The sequence below is a fragment of the Haplochromis burtoni genome, unplaced genomic scaffold (assembly GCF_018398535.1).
Source record: "Haplochromis burtoni strain Fernald_Lab_line unplaced genomic scaffold, NCSU_Asbu1 Contig_40, whole genome shotgun sequence".
In the NCBI taxonomy this organism is placed as follows: Eukaryota; Metazoa; Chordata; class Actinopteri; order Cichliformes; family Cichlidae; genus Haplochromis; species Haplochromis burtoni.
The window spans coordinates 1,626,180-1,644,925 of NW_024582401.1; the positions used below are offsets into that span (position 1 = coordinate 1,626,180).

General features: G+C 41.8%; 1 protein-coding gene across 12 annotated transcripts in view; it reads left to right on the forward strand.

Moving 5' to 3' along the window:
- The window catches only part of LOC102289464 (peripheral plasma membrane protein CASK), a 50,141-nt gene extending 35,612 nt beyond the window's left edge, over window positions 1–14,529 (forward strand). For 2 of the 12 annotated variants that reach the window (XM_014332916.2, XM_014332918.2), the window contains 17 exons: window positions 55–176; window positions 894–971; window positions 1,073–1,153; window positions 3,603–3,791; window positions 4,245–4,323; window positions 4,580–4,665; window positions 4,967–5,035; window positions 5,119–5,187; window positions 5,310–5,345; window positions 5,712–5,750; window positions 6,154–6,350; window positions 7,550–7,683; window positions 9,173–9,253; window positions 10,754–10,834; window positions 11,003–11,205; window positions 11,440–11,523; window positions 12,664–14,529. In XM_014332916.2, the coding sequence (XP_014188402.1) occupies window positions 55–176; window positions 894–971; window positions 1,073–1,153; window positions 3,603–3,791; window positions 4,245–4,323; window positions 4,580–4,665; window positions 4,967–5,035; window positions 5,119–5,187; window positions 5,310–5,345; window positions 5,712–5,750; window positions 6,154–6,350; window positions 7,550–7,683; window positions 9,173–9,253; window positions 10,754–10,834; window positions 11,003–11,205; window positions 11,440–11,523; window positions 12,664–12,840 (1,805 nt within the window). In that variant the 3' untranslated portion in view covers window positions 12,841–14,529. Of the gene's footprint in view, window positions 1–50; window positions 177–893; window positions 972–1,072; window positions 1,154–3,602; window positions 3,792–4,244; window positions 4,324–4,579; window positions 4,666–4,966; window positions 5,036–5,118; window positions 5,188–5,309; window positions 5,346–5,711; window positions 5,751–6,153; window positions 6,351–7,549; window positions 7,684–9,172; window positions 9,254–10,753; window positions 10,835–11,002; window positions 11,206–11,439; window positions 11,524–12,663 lie in introns of all 12 variants that reach the window. The other 10 variants (XM_005919982.3, XM_005919984.3, XM_014332915.2 and 7 more) reach the window with 9 other exon arrangements.
- The last annotated feature ends 4,217 nt before the right edge of the window (window positions 14,530–18,746 follow it).

The following is an 18,746-nucleotide window of genomic DNA, read 5'->3' on the forward strand; positions in this document are numbered from 1 at the left end:
GTGTGTGTGTGTGTGTGTGTGTGTGTGTGTGTGTGTGTGTGTGTGTGTGTACAGGGGCAGTATCACAGGTTTTGGACAGTCTAGAGGAGATCCATGCATTGACAGACTGCAGTGAGAAAGATATGGACTTCCTGCACAGTGTCTTCCAGGACCAGCACCTCCACACTCTGTTAGATGTGAGTAAACGCTTCCTCTGCAGTACCTAAAGTATCCAGTAGGTGCCATGACAAATCAACAATACATTGTTCCCTCGTTTATCGCAGAAATTACGTTCTAAAAATAACCCGCGATAGGTGAAATCTGCGAAGTAGCCAGCTTTATTTTTTTCCAACTATTCTAGATGTTTTAAGGCTGTAAAACCCCTCACTACACACTTTATACACTTTTCTCAGAGAGGCATGAGCATTTTGACACTTTTCTCTCTTGTTTAAACACTCTCAAAGTTCAAACCTTCGTAGAAGAATAAGTCCAGCGATTGCTTTTGATGCTGCAAAACGTTTCATTGACATTGTTGTGTTTGTTGGGGAAAACTTACAAACATACAGTACAGCATTTCAGAGTCACGCTGCTAGCGATCGAAGATTTATGTAAATTTGACAAGCTGAACGCATTCTGTACTGTACGGGAGACACAGCACGGAGGAGATTGATTGACAATGGCCTACAGCCAATCAGGATGCTGAACACAATGCGCTGTAAAAAAAAAACTAAAAACTAAAAAAAAAAGCACAAAAAAAATATCCATGAAATAGCGAGGCCGCGAAATGTGAACCGCGTTATAGCGAGGGACCACTGTAAACCACATGTATGCTTCATACGGCTCCTTGGGCTTTCCATCTTTGCTTGCATTATCTCCTGAATGTCATGAGCTGTTTGCTGTTGCTGTTATTTCAGCTTTATGACAAAATCAACACCAGGTCGTCCCCTCAGATCAGAAATCCTCCAAGTGATGGAGTGCAGAGAGCCAAAGAGGTGAGGAAATCTAAAAATAAAAATGTCTTCTAAATTCTCTGAAGTGTAGCTTATAGATCGTCTTCACGAGCTCGCCTCTAAAAGTTTATTTTCCTCTGCAGGTACTGGAAACCATCTCCTGTTACCCAGAGAATATGGAGGCCAAGGAGCTCAGGAGGATCCTCACACAGCCACACTTCATGGTGGGGATATACGGCAGCACACACATTCTTAATCTAGCAATTGGGATTACAGCCTTCTGTGTCAGAAGTTGGGTCCTTTTGTCAGCCCACATAACTCCCTGGACTACAAATCTGCTTAGCACCTGAGCTTTTGGTGAGCGCTCGCACAGGAAAGGCACAGACAGCAGAGCTGAAGAGAGCATGTACTAAAGGGCTTCCACCTGCAAGCAGTGCCGATACTTTGGCTTTGCATCAACTAGACTATCGTCAGATGATTCTAGCGGCCAGTACAAACCAGAGATGAAGGGATGCCGAGGATACCGATGAAAGACCTGGAAGATAGAAACTGAGCTAGAAGAAGTTAGTGGTGGCGTTCATGTAAAGGTACTGAGGTTCTAGTCGAGAGTAGCTTTGTATTAAACAAAGTATTTAAGTCAGAATAGGGTTGTTTTTACTGTGTGTGTGTGTGTGTGTGTGTATTGCTATCCACAGCAGCTAGCTGTAGGATGGTACTGCTGTTCTGTATCTGGGTTAGAAACATAAGAAGCCGAGCTGTTTGTGTGTCTCTCTGCTGAATCGGTATGTGACACTTAACTGCAGCTGTCATGCTTTAAGTTTGGTTCAATCCAATTAGCCTGTCCTGCACCCTGACCTGACTGCCTGGTTAATCCTGCCACAGACATTTAACTGTGCTGCTAGCAGAAATGGTGTGAAGGGGCTTAGTGTGGCAGCACATGGGGCAGAAAACGCCTTTGAGTTTTTTCCTCTGAGCTGTATGATTTTAGTAATCACTTCAGTTATGAAGTAGTGATGGAAGGACATGTTTTGTTCCCTTTAATTATGGACTTAAGCGGTGAGGATTCAGGGGGATTCGGCATCAAACATTTAGTCCATTGTTGACGTGTCCTGTAAATGCGCACTAACGTCTTTGTTATTAGTTGTTCTTTTCAGCTGCTCTCTTTGCTGCAAGTCAAAAGCCTTTAGTGCCAGCTGTTCCAAAGCTCCCTGACTGTCATGCATCATCAGTGTACATGCTGTCGCTCTGATGAGCAGCTGTGATCATTTGGCAAGCTGGGCTGGTGGATGTTTAAAAAAAACAAACCCAAAAAAACCCCTGTGTGTCAGTGACATGATTAGTGCCCAAAGAGGATTAGTGTAAGCCACACTCTCTTCACACTCGTACAAAAACACTGTGCGTGCTCACACGTACCTTCTCTTGACAGGGATTTGCAGCATGTTTTGTTGGCCAGCTTGAACCAATATTTTCTGCCTCAGCACTGACACAAAAACCGCACCCAGAAAGAATAACCCTAAAACAGCATGGCATTAATAGCCACGTATCTATAGGGCCCACACACACTGGGGTCCTTTAAAGAAAAAGGAGAATTGCTGCCTTGTTGTTGTGCTTCTGCACATCAGTCTCAGTTTGTCTGTCTAGATCAGGGATGTCAAACTCATTTTATATCGTGGGCCAGATGCCTAAGTGGGCAGACCAGTGAAACCCCTGTCAGTGTAAGGAACTTTAATTACACATTTAATCCCAGAGATGTCTTAATATGAGAAAAAGAAGTGCGATTTTTATCTCAGATTTTCAACATGCTAAAGAAATGCTGTAGTTAATGGAAGAAATCTGTCAGCATGAATCTTAAATGGAAACAAACGTGTTTAAAAACAGGAACTTTTACATCATTTCATTTGAATTTTCATTGGCCCTTTACTCTGGTGTAGCATTAATGGCTTTATCTTTATGAGTGAAGGTAAAGCTGTTAAAAGTCCAAAATGTACGACTTCCTTCACTTTTTCCATTGCTGTCCAGCATTAGAGTCTCTGCTGGGCCAATTCTGGCTACTGGGCCTCATGTTTGACACCTGTGGTCTTGATGAATCTAATATATGAAAGATTTGTGAAGTAATTTAATAGGTGGATACCAGAGAGTCAGCTTCTCCACCTCTTAGTTAAGGTGATGTTTTTAAAGGGCACGCTGATGCAGTGAAGTTAATCTTTGACCTATGAGACAGATTTGTAAAATGTCATGATTTGCAAATGTTATATTTTTAGGTTAGCTTTTTGTTGAGGTCACAATGACCTTTTTTTTTTTAACCACCTTACTGTAATTAGTTCATCCTTGAGTTCAGTATTTGTCACATGTAGAAATTCCCTTAAAGGTTTTGATGTCATAAAGAACACAAATGAGCAACATGTATTTATAACGTGCCGTCACAGACAGGAGTACCAAAGTGTTTCACAGAAAATACCTGAAAATGAAACTTTCACAGAGCGAGGCGAGCAGACAGCTCAAAAACATGCTGCTGAAAATAAAGCTTCTCCTTATTTTCACTCTCGGTTAACCCACTTGCAGGGTGAAAGAGAAAATATACAAATAAACAAGGCAGACCAATACACACCACCATCCAAAACAGGGAAGAGCTCTCATCGTCTGCAAGTCTTAACACTGAGTGTTTGTGTCCAGGCTCTGCTGCAGACCCACGATGTGGTGGCACACGAGGTGTACAGCGACGAGGCGTTGAGGGTGACTCCCCCGCCTACTTCACCGTACCTGAACGGAGACTCCCCAGACAGCACCAACGGAGACATGGACTTGGAAAATGTCACCAGGGTTCGGCTGGTTCAGTTTCAGAAGAACACAGATGAGCCCATGGTGTGTGCAGGAAGCTCACATTTCAGCAACCTACAGTTAAAACCTTTTTTATGTCAACAACAGTGGAACTAAATTAGCTACAGCTACTGCGATTATGTGGTTCAGCATTATTTCTAATAGAAGAGTATAATGGTGGGTGTGGCACAGAGGCTAATGAAAACGCTGTCATCTGGACATTAGCAGCGTCTTTGTCCTGTCTTCTTCCCCTCACCCCCAACTGGCCGCGGCAGATAGCTGCCCTGGAGGTTCCTTGCTGTTAAAAGGGAGTTTTTCCTTTCCACTGTCGCCAAAGCACTTCCTCCTATAATTGTTGGTTTTCTTTGTAGTATCGTAAGGTCTTTACCTTACAATATAAAGTGCTTTGAGTCAGCTGTTCTTGTGCTTTGGTGCTATGTAAATAAACTTGAATTGAAAAAACTGAATAGTTATGCGCTGACCCTGTGTCTGTTCCAGGGCATTACTCTGAAAATGAACGACCTCAACCACTGCATTGTGGCCCGCATCATGCATGGTGGGATGATCCATCGACAAGGTAAATCATGTCATATGTGATGACATTTAAAATGTCCTCATTCATCTAGTAAGTGTTGTGAGTAACAAAGTGTGATAGTTCTTATGTTGTACTCTCACATTGGAGTGATTTCTGGTAATGTGACACGACACACCGCGACTCTACGTTGGCTGGGCTCTCGGGGTGTTCCTAGTCTCTGCTTTGTGAAATACTGATGTCTCAACACCCACGAGCCTCGTTTGTAACCTTTTATTAATTCATTTTTTCTGCACTTCAGGGACTCTGCATGTAGGAGATGAGATCCGGGAGATTAATGGCATCAGCGTTGCTAATCAGACGGTAGAACAGCTCCAGAAGATGCTGGTAGGTCACACCAGCTCTGAGCAGGCAGTTTTTCAGCTGATATCACTGCATTTGTTTGAATTTATTCAGCACGTTAAAGATGTAATGTTAGTGATGTATTGTACCAAAAGATGGCATCAAGTAGCATCATTATTAGTGCCTGAATATTAATAACATTTAAAACTGTTTGTTTACTTCTAATGTCCAAAAAACTACTAGGGGACACTAGAAATAGGGAGTGAATAAAAGCAACAGTGGTCCCTCTGTGATTGAACTATTGTAATGGTTCAAGATTTAAATAAAATGCTCTTCGTCTCCACAGAGAGAGATGAGGGGAAGCATCACCTTCAAGATTGTGCCCAGTTACCGATCCCAGTCAATGTCTTGTGAGGTACAAAACTATCAGTGCACACATTTTGTTTCACGTGCATTGTGGGGAATTAAATCCTTAGGTTTCTCTATATCCCGTTGCAGAAAGAGTCTCCGGATTTATCTCGACAGTCACCTGCAAATGGTCATGCTAGTGTGACCAGCTCCATCCTGGTACGTTCAGCGTAACGGTGACCAAAAGTGAAAGCTCATAGCAACAAATCGTCTTGATAATGGATCTGGATTAAGATCATTCTCTTAAAATACTAAAAGTCTCTTTGTGTGTTGCCAAATAGGACCTGCCATCGACTATTCAGCCTAAAGGCCGTCAGGTAAGATTTCCTAACTGTTTACACCACACGTGCACTCCCCCGATGCAACGGTGTGCTTACACAGCATGTATGTACCTACATCACTCGTGTTTCCCCCCCTTCGCATTCCACCTGTTCTGATTACAGTCTTGGTCTTCACTGTAGGGCCTCCATCAGAGAGAGAGAGCACATACTATAGAACAAAAGTTGTCATTTATATCCTCTGCATGATAAAAGTCCATCATCACACACACACACATGTATATAAAATGCAGCACAAACTTTGTATTTTTGTATGGGTTCCTCATAACCTTTTTCTTGACTCCCCCGACATTTTCTACTGCATGATATACTGTATGTGTGTGTGTGATGCTCTCAACCCCATAGATCTGCAGACCTGCTATCAAGGACAAATTGTCCATCAAGGTAAGATGGAGCTTGGTGGACCCTCCGTAGAAGTAGACTCCTCTCAGCCCTCCCCTCCCTGCCCCGCAAAGTTTGGTTCCTCATCGTAATGGTGCTTAGATCCCATGTTTGCTGTCAAAGCTTAGGCTTCATAATAGTTCATCAGTAGAGAGAATATGGATGTATGTGCACAAGCCAACGAATCCAGCCGCAGGCAGAGACGCAGCAAAGCTCTTTGTTCGATCACGTTAGTCCCGCTGTTCATCAGTCTGAGTGTTTGTGCTTTTTCCTGCTCTGGCTTTTGTACTGCTGTCTTATTTCTGACTACTTACCAGTGTAGCAGCCGGTCTCTTCATAAGGGCAGCTTGCCTTGTCGTCCTCTCCTCACCTAATGTATGCTTTTCTCACTGTTCTGCACCTACAGATTTATGTACGCGCTCAATTTGAGTACGACCCGGCAAAAGACGACCTCATCCCATGCAAGGAAGCCGGCATCCGCTTCCGGGTAGGTGACATCATTCAGATCATCTCCAAGGATGACCACAACTGGTGGCAAGGAAAGCTGGAGAACACCAAGAATGGCACAGCTGGACTCATCCCCTCACCTGAACTGCAGGAATGGTGAGTGCAGCAAACATTCAACGCCAGTTTGAAGCTAAAACTGTAGCAAGTCTTAGCTGTTATGGAGTTTTCTGATGAAGTTAGTGGAGGGCTGCTAAATAGTAAAAATATCCAGACTATCCTGAGTGATTACAGATGCACCTCTAATAACATGACAGCTGGTGATTGTGTAGAAGAAACATGGTTCTGAAGGATGACTTCACAGATGCGCTTACAGTACAAATGTACTTAGACTACTGTTCTTGCTGTACTCATGCTGTGTAGTACAACTATGGAAAACTAGGCACTCTCTTTGTAATGTTCTTGTTATTTAAAGACAAACTCGGGAACAGAAATCCTGTTATCTGGGGACAGAGAGCTTAGTTTACTACTCCCCTGCAGCAGCACATGAGCCAGTTCTGCACCTGCTGGATTCAGCCTGGCCTCTGCGCTCCTGTGTGGATGCAGAATGCCACAGTGAGCTGGCCACACAGAAGGAAAACAGGCAGGAAGAGACGGGCTGGCCGGTTAGCAGCGATTAGCCTTTGAAAATAAGGAGTGTGTTTGTGTGAATCCCAGACTGCATTGACGAGAACATTAAAATGTAAATCTGACAGCCTTTATATGTTAAATGTGCGCTGTGAGTGGTATTAACATTGTACTAACAATAAGAATGATTGGTCCTCCTTCCACTGACCTACATTTTACAACCTGGGCCTGAGTAAATTTCAGTGTCTTCCTTCCTGTTGTGTTTGCTGTGGTTAGTGATGGCATTACATGCCCGAGTTCATCTGAACCACACTTGTCAAGTAGCCAGGGCACGGTAGGCAGTCACCACACAAGTTCACAAATATGCACGCTGTCGATCACAAAGCTCAAAATACAAGTTTGTAGTTTAAAATAAAAATGCACATCAGTGACTGAAGCTTTTTATTTTAAAACACACCTTATTATGTTGGCCATGAAGTCTTTGTGAAGCCAGGCACCCCTGCCAGGATTCAAGCCTGGAACTAACCAGTATCCTAGAGGGGGATGGAGGTAGCTTCACAACATTAGTCCCTCCACCATAATGCTGGTGCTTGTGTCAGTGTGCATAAATAAATGTAAAGCAGGGTAAAAGCTCTTTTGAATGATTCCCTTCTGCATTATTGTAAAATGCTAAATTCCTTCTAAACTCACATGCTGACATTTACCTTTGGTCACATGTGGCCATTCAACAGTGCATCTGTTGCTTTCAGGCGTGTGGCATGTATAGCAATGGAGAAGACCAAACAGGAACAGCAGGCCAGCTGTACCTGGTTTGGCAAGAAGAAGAAACAGTACAAAGACAAATACCTGGCCAAGCACAACGCAGGTAAGCCAACAAGTCACACTAACACTCACTCACTGTAAGCAGGTAACTTGACCGCTCACTAATGCAGAACTGTAATATGACCCTAAGTAGGGGTTGCAGTGGTGATGGTGACAGGAACTAGTCCCTGATATTGTCAAGTCCTGTCAGGCAGCCTGGCAGTGAAGCCTTTTCACTAAAACAAGAATATTTTTTGACATCTTTGATTCATAAGCAAAGGTTTAATAGCTATCAAGTATTGCTGTACTCAAGTACCTGTTCTTATTCATTCATTTATATAACTAAGCTGCATTGAATAGTCTGAACTGTTTTCCTATATCTCCTTGATAATGTGCAGTAGATGAATAAATGTGCAGTCACAATCTTAATATCTTGTTTGGGCAATAAAAAGGAAGTGCTGTGACGCATGTCCTTTCAACTGAAGTGATGAAGACTATTGCTAACCTTGTAACGGCACTGTTGCCCCTGTTGTAGTGACTGTAGATGATCCTGTATGTGTAACTGTTGCATGTCTGTTGCCTTTTCCCTCTGACAGACCTCTTCTGCTGCCGTCTCAATTTGACCTCATTTTCAGTGACTAACAGCTCTGTTAACAAGTTTTGTTATGGTGGTTTTTGTTTGATTTGTCTTCTTTTATGGTGTCTTTTTATTAACCCTTCCGCTCCCACCCTTTGTCCATATTTCATGCTGTCTCTTACCCAATGACATGGCTGCATGTAAGTAACTCCAGAGAGCTGGCATCCAGCTTCTACGTATTTCTTCCTTCTCTCTGCTTTCATGCCTCGTCCTCTTCCTGATGTCTCCTTGACTTTTGAATGACGGCGGCTTTGTCAGACTTGTTATGAGCTGCTCTGGTTTGTAATTCAGATTAAAGAGATGTTAGTCAGCTTGATTCAGTTTTTCTGTTTTACCAAGGTTAGTGCAAATAAGTAGGTTTTAATGCTTTCTCGAGGCATTCGACCTTCATCGGGTGTGCCTGTTTGAATGAGCAGTTGGTGTACATTATGGCGGCATTTGAATAATTCAAACCCGCCTGACTGAGAATCCCAGGTTTGATTTATGCCACAGGGACAAAACATTGGAATGAATGTTAATCTCATTAGCATCAGCATTGCATGTGTTCCCTTAGACACCTTATTAGGCACACCCATCTGACAGCACAGTGATCTGAAAAGAGCCCTGTGATACATTCTGCTTCATGAAGGCTGGAGTTTTACAAAAGGTGTTGCTTCATATAAAGTTAGGAGCAACATACCCTTGTACAGTGGCAACATGAGGTTTGATGAAGCAGGATTTATTGGAGGGCTGCTGTGTTTTGTCATGCCTACCAGAGAGAACAAGGCATTCATTTGTTAAGCACACGCTTCAAAATTCATGGAGTTCATTTTATACGCTAAAACATGTTTAAGTAGTTCATACTGTCCATTATAATTAGCATGTAACGCATGCCCTCTTCATACTTATAGCTAATCCTGTTTATTCTCTGATGCAGTGTTTGATCAACTAGATCTGGTGACATATGAGGAGGTGGTTAAACTGCCGTCATTTAAGAGAAAAACGCTGGTTTTACTTGGTAAGTAAACACAGAAAAGCAAATGACTACAACTACAAACCGTGCAGCCTGCACGACTGGCCCGTTCAGTAGCTCTTCTGCTTTTCAAGATACTTTTGTAGTTGCACATCAGGTTGTGCCGTAAGGCTTTCCGAGGGGTTTGTGGTTACAGCGTGCCTACGGTGTAGATTTAACAGAGTATAAATCCACTGTAAGTTGGTGTCCCAGGTGGAGGAGTTTAAGTATAGCTAACTTGTTCACAAGTGAGGCAAGAAAGGGGCTAGAGGCTGACGGTGGGATTAGTGCAGCGTCTGCAGTTATGCAGATGCTGCACTGGTCTGTTGCGGTGAAAAGAGCTCAGACGGACAGCAAAGCTGTCAAATTACAGCTACATCTCCATCCTAACCTTTGACCAAAGGCTGCAGGTTAGGTCATTTTGGAGGGACTAAGAGTAGAACTACTGCTGCTGCCTGAGAGGAGCCAGTTAGGTGTTTGGGTTTCTGATTGGGAGTAGATAGTGGATAAATGGTAGAAGATCGTGTTTTTGGGCACTGAAGCACATCCATCTTTCACTTGGGGACTGAACATCAAACCATCTAATGATTAGAAAACCTGCAGTGCCTTCCTTACACTTTCCTGAAGTCTGCACGTGTACTTAAATATTATTCGGGTGTGACAAAAAAAAAATGTACTTTTGTTGCTCTGATTTATGTTTTCAACTTGTGTGTGCTTAGTTAACCATCATAGTTAAAAAGGCAAAGCTAATGCTTGAATATCAAAAAGGATCATCTAAGTAACATCTCCAGTGCATTTAAAACAGGAAACAAATACACATTTATATCCTTTAAATGTTAACTAGAGACAAACTCGGAGCAGAGACGTCATTTATCAGCAAGTGTTATATTTGTGGGCAGGTGAGATGCTGCCACCTTAGTGTAATAACTCTACACTGCAAAGTAAGCCTGTCGGTCTGGCTTGTTTATTTCCATTCCAAACAACCAAAATTAGCCTTTCTTGTTTTGTACTTAAGCTGTACCAAAAACTATTCAGAAAAAAGCCCAGTGATTCAGACAGCCTGTGAAGAGCACATACAGAAAGTATTATTCTGAATCAGCCATTACAGGATCTTGTAATTATTAGAAAACTCATAATTACAAGAGAGTAATGGAGTGGGAGCACTGATGATGCTCATTGATCACATTAAACCAGGTGCTACTGTGCTGGGCTGCATGATTAATAATCAGTTTTACCTTTTCTAAAATTACAAGGGAGTGCAAATGAAAGCACCAGCTATAAAGATCAATTCGGAAACATATACATTAGTTTTTTTCTGCAAATACTGGACACCAGACAACAGCTGTGGAGGACGTGAGAATAAACGCTTCATCATAGCGTAGATTGGCAAGGAGTCCTCCTGTCAGCACGCTGCAACTTACTAAACGTAGACTTAAAGCTAACTGATTGATCTGTGTGGAGTTACTGCACTAATGCATTTAATTTCTTCTTTCTACTTTGATTCAGGTGCACACGGAGTCGGTCGGAGGCACATCAAGAACACGCTGATCACCAAACATCCCGACCGCTTTGCCTACCCTATTCCTCGTAAGAGCAAGATCTAAATACTTCCACAACAAGCTCTTGTTACGATTGGACAGCAAACTAATGACTCAAACATTTAAATTTCAAAGTGGATTCTCCTGTTTGACCCGTTGCAACACCACAATGTCATCATCGGGAGTGTAACTTCTATATTCATCTCTTCTGTCTCAGACACAACTCGGCCTCCCAAGAAAGACGAGGAGAACGGAAAGAACTACTACTTTGTTTCTCACGAGCAGATGATGCAGGACATCAGCAACAACGACTACCTGGAGTATGGCAGCCACGAGGATGCCATGTATGGAACCAGGCTGGAGACTATCAGGCAGATCCATGCCCAGGGCATGATCTCCATCCTAGACGTCGAGCCACAGGCGAGTCATCTCGGCTCGGACATTTTCTTGCTACAACCAGAAGCCCCCCAAAATTAGCCATCTCCTCTAGAAGCCAAGTATAAGTTGAAGTGAAAGTACCCTTATGTTGGAACTTGCAGTAATTTACTTATTCACATAGGAGGTCTGGGCAGTATAAAAAACCTCTCCACTGATAGAACAGTCTCATGTGCCACTTTGTGAACTACACAGTTTAAGATTTTCTTTCCTCATCAGGCGCTAAAGATCCTCAGGACAGCTGAGTTTGCTCCATACGTCGTCTTCATCGCGGCTCCCACCATCACCCCCGGCATGACTGAGGTACGGTCTTCTGTTATACTTGCTCTTCCCGTCTTGGGCAGTTATGTTTCGCTGCACGTACTAACCGAGTTCATACTAATGGCACAGTTACGCTGGCTTTCTAGTCTGAATTACGATGGTGTGTTGTTGAAGGAAAACCGATGAGAGCATCATTACATATGTAAATCAAGAGGTCGCTGCTTTAGCGTAATTGCTGTTAGGGGTCAAAGGACCACACACTGAATTCAAACTGGACAGCCCAGCCTAAAAGAGCATCCTAATTTCCATTTCTGTCGTCCTGTGCGTTCCTCTCACTGCACGTGCTCAGTTTGCTTTAAGCATGTTTGTGTTTCCTTTGGCATGCCTATTTTCACGTGCACTCAAGGTCCCAAAGTGGTGCAGGAAACTGCCTGTAAGTACAAATTAAATGGTGCGAGTTCACTTGTTGTTTGGAGACTGTAGAAAAGCATCTGTGCCCCTCTGTGTTTGTTTAAATAGCAGCAGTCTAGCTTCGTTCACTACTCCACCTTTTGATTCCTTCTAATTCCTCTAATCCCTCCAATAATCCCTTTGTTTGTGTGCCTTTTCATTTGTGATGCAACTTCACGCCTTGTTGTTTCATCAGGCTTCCACCTCTCTCTTCCATTTTCCCTTCCTCGTATTCAGAACTGTTACTGGGGTAAATAGTTATATAGTTATAGTGAACAGGGCAAGGGCCTGAGCCCTAACACTGAGCTGAGCTCCATTACAAATGAGGCTACATCTTTATTCTTATAGATATTAACTCCATCATTTCCTAATATATAAGACTTATTTAAAAGACAACTACTTAGTTCAATTTAACCCCTAGAAATACTGCAGTTATTTAAGAGCCATCTTTTAATTAGATGATTGGGTCATATATTCAGACTCTGTTCTTCCTTTTTCCAGTTCAAACTATTACAAAAGCCACATCCTGGGACTCTTATCTTACCTGCTTTGTGTAATATTAACACATCATTAAATAATTGAAGCAGAAAATGTGGGTGCAACATTATCTAGAACCTTGACGGTCAGTTTAAGAACACGTGCAGAGTTCAGCGTTTTCGAAGCACATCACCTCTGTACTTCAGCCAAAGCCGGGCACTGATGTCACTCTCTCTCCCCCCCTCACTCCACCAGGACGAATCTCTTCAGCGGCTACAGAAGGAGTCTGAGATGCTGCAGCAAACCTACGCTCACTACTTTGACCAGACCATCATCAACAACGAGATCGACGACACCATCCGCCTACTGGAGGAGGCCGTGGACCTGGTGTCCACCACTCCTCAGTGGGTTCCCGTCTCCTGGGTCTACTGACATACACTCAACGGCAACTCGCTCATCGCCCTCGACGATCCATCTCCGATTCAACGTGGAATCTAAACTCTGAATCACATCTCTCATCAGAATCGCATTTCTGTAGATAAACTGTTATTGAAGAAGAGAGAAACGAAGAAACTAATGACTGATGTCTCATTACAGAGACTTCTTCATCCTCCTCCTCGCCCCTTTTCTCAACAGCCTGAAAGGCATACTGTTGTGTAAATATATACATATATATATATAAATGACTAAAAAACTAAGTGAATATGGTTCTGTCCTAATATAGTTGAATGGTGGGGAGTGGTGGGGCAGTGTAGTAGATATTTTGTACTTTTTCTTTTGTAATTGATGATGGATGGTAATATTGGAAAGACAATAGCAAGCATGACCATAAAGCAGTCTTATGGGGTTGCCTGTGTGCGTGTTGACCTTTTAATGCACTCCTTGTGGTACTCTGCTCTCCCCTCTAATCTCCTCGGCTCCTGTGACAAGCAGGCCGAACTCTGAAGCACATTAGAAGCTGCTATAGTGGCGACAACCGACTCCCTCAGCTCCACGTCCAAGTTAGAGTGACACGAAAAGCACGGGAAACTTGGCATTTTCTTTCTCCCTCAGCTCTTATTTATTTCTCCGGCCCTCTGTGCCTTTCAGTTTGTTGAACGAGCACACTTGCACCCCTCTGTCGTCTCTCCCCGTGTTGCTGTAGCCTGACGTCCTATGCTTCCTTCCCCAGCCTTCGATGGTCTTTGTTTACATCTCAGTTTGCACAAAATGGACAATGAAGAAAACGCGTGCTGCATTCTCTCATCTCGGTTTTCACGACGTCTCGCCTACTCTTCTCTGGCTGTCTTTACTCTGCTCCCTTGTACACAAAATGCGAATCGGTGGACCTGGAAGTTTGTTTTTGAGACATTACCAGCTATGAAAAAAATAAAGAAATAAAAGCACTGACATTCACCACTAAACACGGCTCCTGAAGTGGAAGCAAAAACAACAACGGTAAAAAAAATAAAAGGAAAAACTGCCTTATCAGAGCCTTGGGGAAGAAGTGGCTAACACCTATGCACACCCCTGCTTTCTGCCAGGCAGACCGGCGCCACGACAACCATTTCTTCTCTCCTAACACTCAGTGAGCCATGCTTGTTGAAATGTTTGTGTGGAAGGACAGGGCTTCACGTAGGTGGGATCGGTCCAATCGTAGAGCCACCATTTTTGGAACTGTTAACTGTTGTCTTCAAAAATATTTAAAAAAAATAAATAAAGGCGAATTCTTGTTTTTCTGGGGGAAGAGAAGATTAAAATTTTGTGTGTAAATGTTTCAATGGTGCGTACGTCATGAGTGAATTACCAAGAGCCAGTGTATATTAACCCTTAAAAGAAGCTCAGTATGTGACATAACCTCATGCTTTACCACAAGTGGCACAACACACACATGTATGGCACATCAGTTGAAGGCTCGAGGAGTGGAAAACAATAATAATATAATAGTAATAATAAAAAAAGTCAATATTTCAAGCTGTGGTTTGGCTGCCGTTGTGCCACTTTGAGTAAAGTGTCTTCATTTCAAGTCCTGTGTAAATTACCTCTGCAAATGAGAAAAGCAGCTCTTCTGTATGAAATGTTGTTCTTTTTTGTTATTTCATTTTTAAAAAAATATATTTCCTTTTACGTGTTTAAAGTAAACCGCAGCGTCTGGCGTCTTATTTCAGATGTGAAAGTGAGCACGGGTGCAGGTTGCTGTGTGGGTGTACTTAGATTCAGATTTTTGTTTTTTTAATCAAAATTTTTAACTTAACTTTTTTTTAAAGGAGAGCAAAACAAATAATTAGAGGATAAATATATAATAGACCAAAGTGCTTTTAAAAAATTACTCAAATTAATATCAAATAAAAAAATATTCAAAATAAAATGTAGGCTCAAATTTGCTTTTTCTGTATTTACATTTGTTGTACAATATAAATAACTATTAATATGCTTTCTTCTTACATTTTATTATTTTCAAGTCATATTTTATATATTCTTTATCTCATCAAATTTTAAAATGAGTGGGTTTGCATTTGAAGTGCCATAAAATAAAGTTTGTTAATAAGCTTTCAGATTGGAAGTGTTAGACTGAAATTCATGAGCAACAAAATTCAACAATTCCGAGCTGTAAACGTGAAATTATCAAATGTATGAAAATCCAAAAGAAATAAAATCTAACTTACACTAATCCTGCTCACACATATGAAATAGTAAATCACTAAATAGTATAATTTACAGCTCGACCGAGGCTGAGATGAGCCGACGCTCTGTTACATTTCTTCGGTTGGGTGACATTCAAGGGACAAAAATAAATACGGTGAAAGGGAAAGAAAAAAAAATTTAACTTAAAAATAATAAATCAATATGACATAACTTACAGAATCGTCAGTGTACATTCATGTGAGATATTCACGTGTTGACACTTATTTACGGTTACAGCAGCAGCATAAAGACTCAAAGTGAAAATAGCATCATTACACTTTAAAGAACCACACTCCCACACTGAAGGCCGTAAAACAAAGTAGTGCAAAATTTTTAATTAAATAAAAAAATTAAGTTAGTAAAAAATAAAACTAAGAATTCTAGTGAACTGTAGTGAAAATGGGATCAATAAATAACATGCACACTAAATCTAAGAAATGCAGCAAGTTACATTATAATTTATTATGCATTCAGTGACATATTAATATATTCAGGCTTTAAAAGACACAAATCTACACTTTATAATATTTTCCTTGTGGGCATAACATTAACCAAAGAGTTATTAAAAATGAATCTTTCCACGTCTGTATTGATTAACAGCTCAGTTTTCAAGGGGAGAAAAACGCCTGGTCAATAACAGCAGACCGCACGGCCTCAGAGGTGACAGATGTAACAGATACTGAACATGCGAGGTCATTAAAACCTCATTTCATCCGATTCAGCTGCTTCAGCAGATCAGATAAAAAATATTCTCTGCTCTAGTTTCAAATCATGTCTGATCTAGAAATGTCATGTTGTGGTTAGCTTAAGCATATTGTGGCTTACAGTGTTACCATTGTGTTTGTTATATGAACAAATGACATGTTCTAATCTATCAGTGCTACTGAGAAACAACCTCTCAAAGTACTGTGCGCTCAACTTCTTTGAACAGCTGCTCCATCAGAATATTTCAGTTTCACACACACGCAGCGATAAAAAAAAAATTCCTGAGTTCACATCGAGTTCAGGATAATGAATATCAAAGCAGCGACGGAGCTTTGGTCATGAAGGACATGCTGAGTGTCTACCTGCAGGCTACAGCCTCAATCCACCGCGAGATGGAAGATTGTGCATAAATATGAACTGTGCAGCAAGGGAGGCTTCAACAGTGTGGTTAAAACAGGACAGGAAGCAAAAGCTCATGTCAAAGCACTGCAACGCCACAAGCTGCAGAAAAATAAACCAATCATAGCCTCAGTTCGCCCCAAAATTGCAAGTAAACATTAAAGAAATTGCAGCTCCATCTTTGTCCAACTTTGAACCACAGAAATAGTCTTTCTCTAAGCCTTAGGTTTATCCAGCCAGTTTAAAAAGAAGTTAAAATACTGACCATTTCTTTGCAGATTTCTGAAAAGCCCAAAGTTACAAGTCAAAGAGCGACAAGAGTGACACTGTGCCTGTCTGTCTGCCTTCAGTCTAAGGCTGACCTTTATCAGTACTGTGAGACACTGAGCTGATGATGAATTTCTCCCCCCCTAAGTCACAGACACACAGATGGAAGAACTGGTGCTAAATGGACTGGGGGAATTTGCCTCCTCTGCTCTTTCTCCTCCACAGAGAACGTTTACTGCAATGGCATTTTTTGCTTGCTTACGAAATAGCTGATTTGAGCCGACAACGCAGGAAATCCTGTGCTATGATGAGGTTAGCAGCCGCCACCTGGCACTAGTTTAGATTTAAGATATTTTCAGGCACCTTTACAAAGCAGAAGCAGGTATCACATTTCTCGGCACGACGTAGATGAGCTGCAGATAAAACCCATCAAATCATTTTCATTTTGCTCAAAAACATGTTTTTTGGTTTTTTTGCTGTTGTTGCCATTATTATTACTACAGTTACTAACATTATTATGAATATCAGGGTGCTCCAACTGCTCTAATAAATCAAGTATTTCAAATTCTTATAATTAGAGGAAATCAAAAGACTTTTCAAAATGTCTAATTTTTTTAAATCACCTTGTACGGTTTCTCGGCTGATAGCATCAGAGCAACACAATGCAATGATTTGCTTCTGAATAAAAGAAACTCCACAGCGTCTGTTTACAGCACCTCGAATTCTGGCTGGTAACACAATAACTGAACAGACCGACCAGTTCTGGTGTTTCACAAAGAGGCGCAGCATTAATGTTGCAGGGGGTCTTCTCACACGAAGACAAAAGTGAAACAAAGGGAGAACTGCGTGCTCTCTGACTCAAGGCTTGTCGACATTGGAACTTGTTAAAGTGCGATGCTGAAAAGTTGTGTAAGGCCCTGATGATGAATGAAATTCTTCACAAACAACCCTGAGAAACAGAAAAAGGATCATTAGAAACAAGTTTGATGAAAGGCGTCAGCGACCTTCAGAATTCTGCATAATATTCATCCCACTTAACATCCCTCAATGACCTTTGTATAATCAACACTGTGTTCTTGGTTTGAATTCAGACGTATGTTTGCTGCTACACTTTGTTACTATAGAAACAGATTCTTGCACAAGGAGAAATGTCTGGCCTTGTCAGGTAATTACACACTGAGGGCAGCTTTCCTTTTATGCCTCCATCAGCCTGCTGCTTCAAACCCTCACAGCTGAGGAAATGGAATCAAACTCTAATGGCTGCACGCCTCCGCCCAAAAACACCTGATCAGATTAGACTCAGCTTCGGAAAACGGCAGCATCCTTCACGCAGTGATGGACAGACAATTTAGCCGCACGACTTCCATCAAAACAAACTCCAAAAACATCATATTTATTCTGTTTTGGCGTAAGTTGAGTACAGAATTTCTTTTATTACCTGCAGGGCTGCAGACTGTCAGACTCAAAGAACTAGCTGTTTGGCTTTATGCGTTTCAGTCTCGCTATGAATAAAACTTCACGCGTCCTTCAAGAAGCAAACCAGGCAACCTGACAGCTACTGTGAGAGGCCTCAGGACACTTACTCTGAAGCCTTTTCTGCATTAATTCTCTAATAATATAAAAACTGCATGTACAGAATCGCCGGCTCATTTCATAAAAACTGCTTGAAAGGTTTGCTGATTTTTCTTCAAAGTAAAAGCAAAAAATAAAACAACTTTAAAAAAAAGTTTAAGTAAACAGCCTTCACTTATGCTGTGTCCGTCACTTCTGTGTCTGCTCCGCAGATTGTAAACAAGCTGAATTAAGCCAGCCAGCACTCTGTCACCTTCTGCGGTGAAAACTTTCCCGAACATCCCACCACAAAGTCCTAAATGTCAGGACCTTTCAAGCGAGAGATCATCACTGATTTTAGAGCTCAAGTCAAACTGAAAGACAAACACAAAGAGCCTGACGCAGATTCTGACTCATTTCAGTCAGTCACTTGCTCAGATGTGCCAAATTCCCTGTCTTTATCAGAAGTGTGTAGTATTTCTGAATTTGTAGCAAGATCTTACAGCTAACCACAAAGCAGACCCGGCGCAGACATCGAGTACACCCTGTGGTACGAGGTGGTTATTTACATGTTTTGGTTTTGCTGTATTCTGTCCTCTAAGGCCATCTGCAGGTCTTTGCATAGACAAACGGAGCTTAATATGCAGCATGGTACACTCATTCAAAAACAAATTAAGCCTCAGAGAGTGAGCAGGATACGTTAACCTTAAAACACTGAATGCACAACACACAGCGTCGTGTTTGGACCGTTA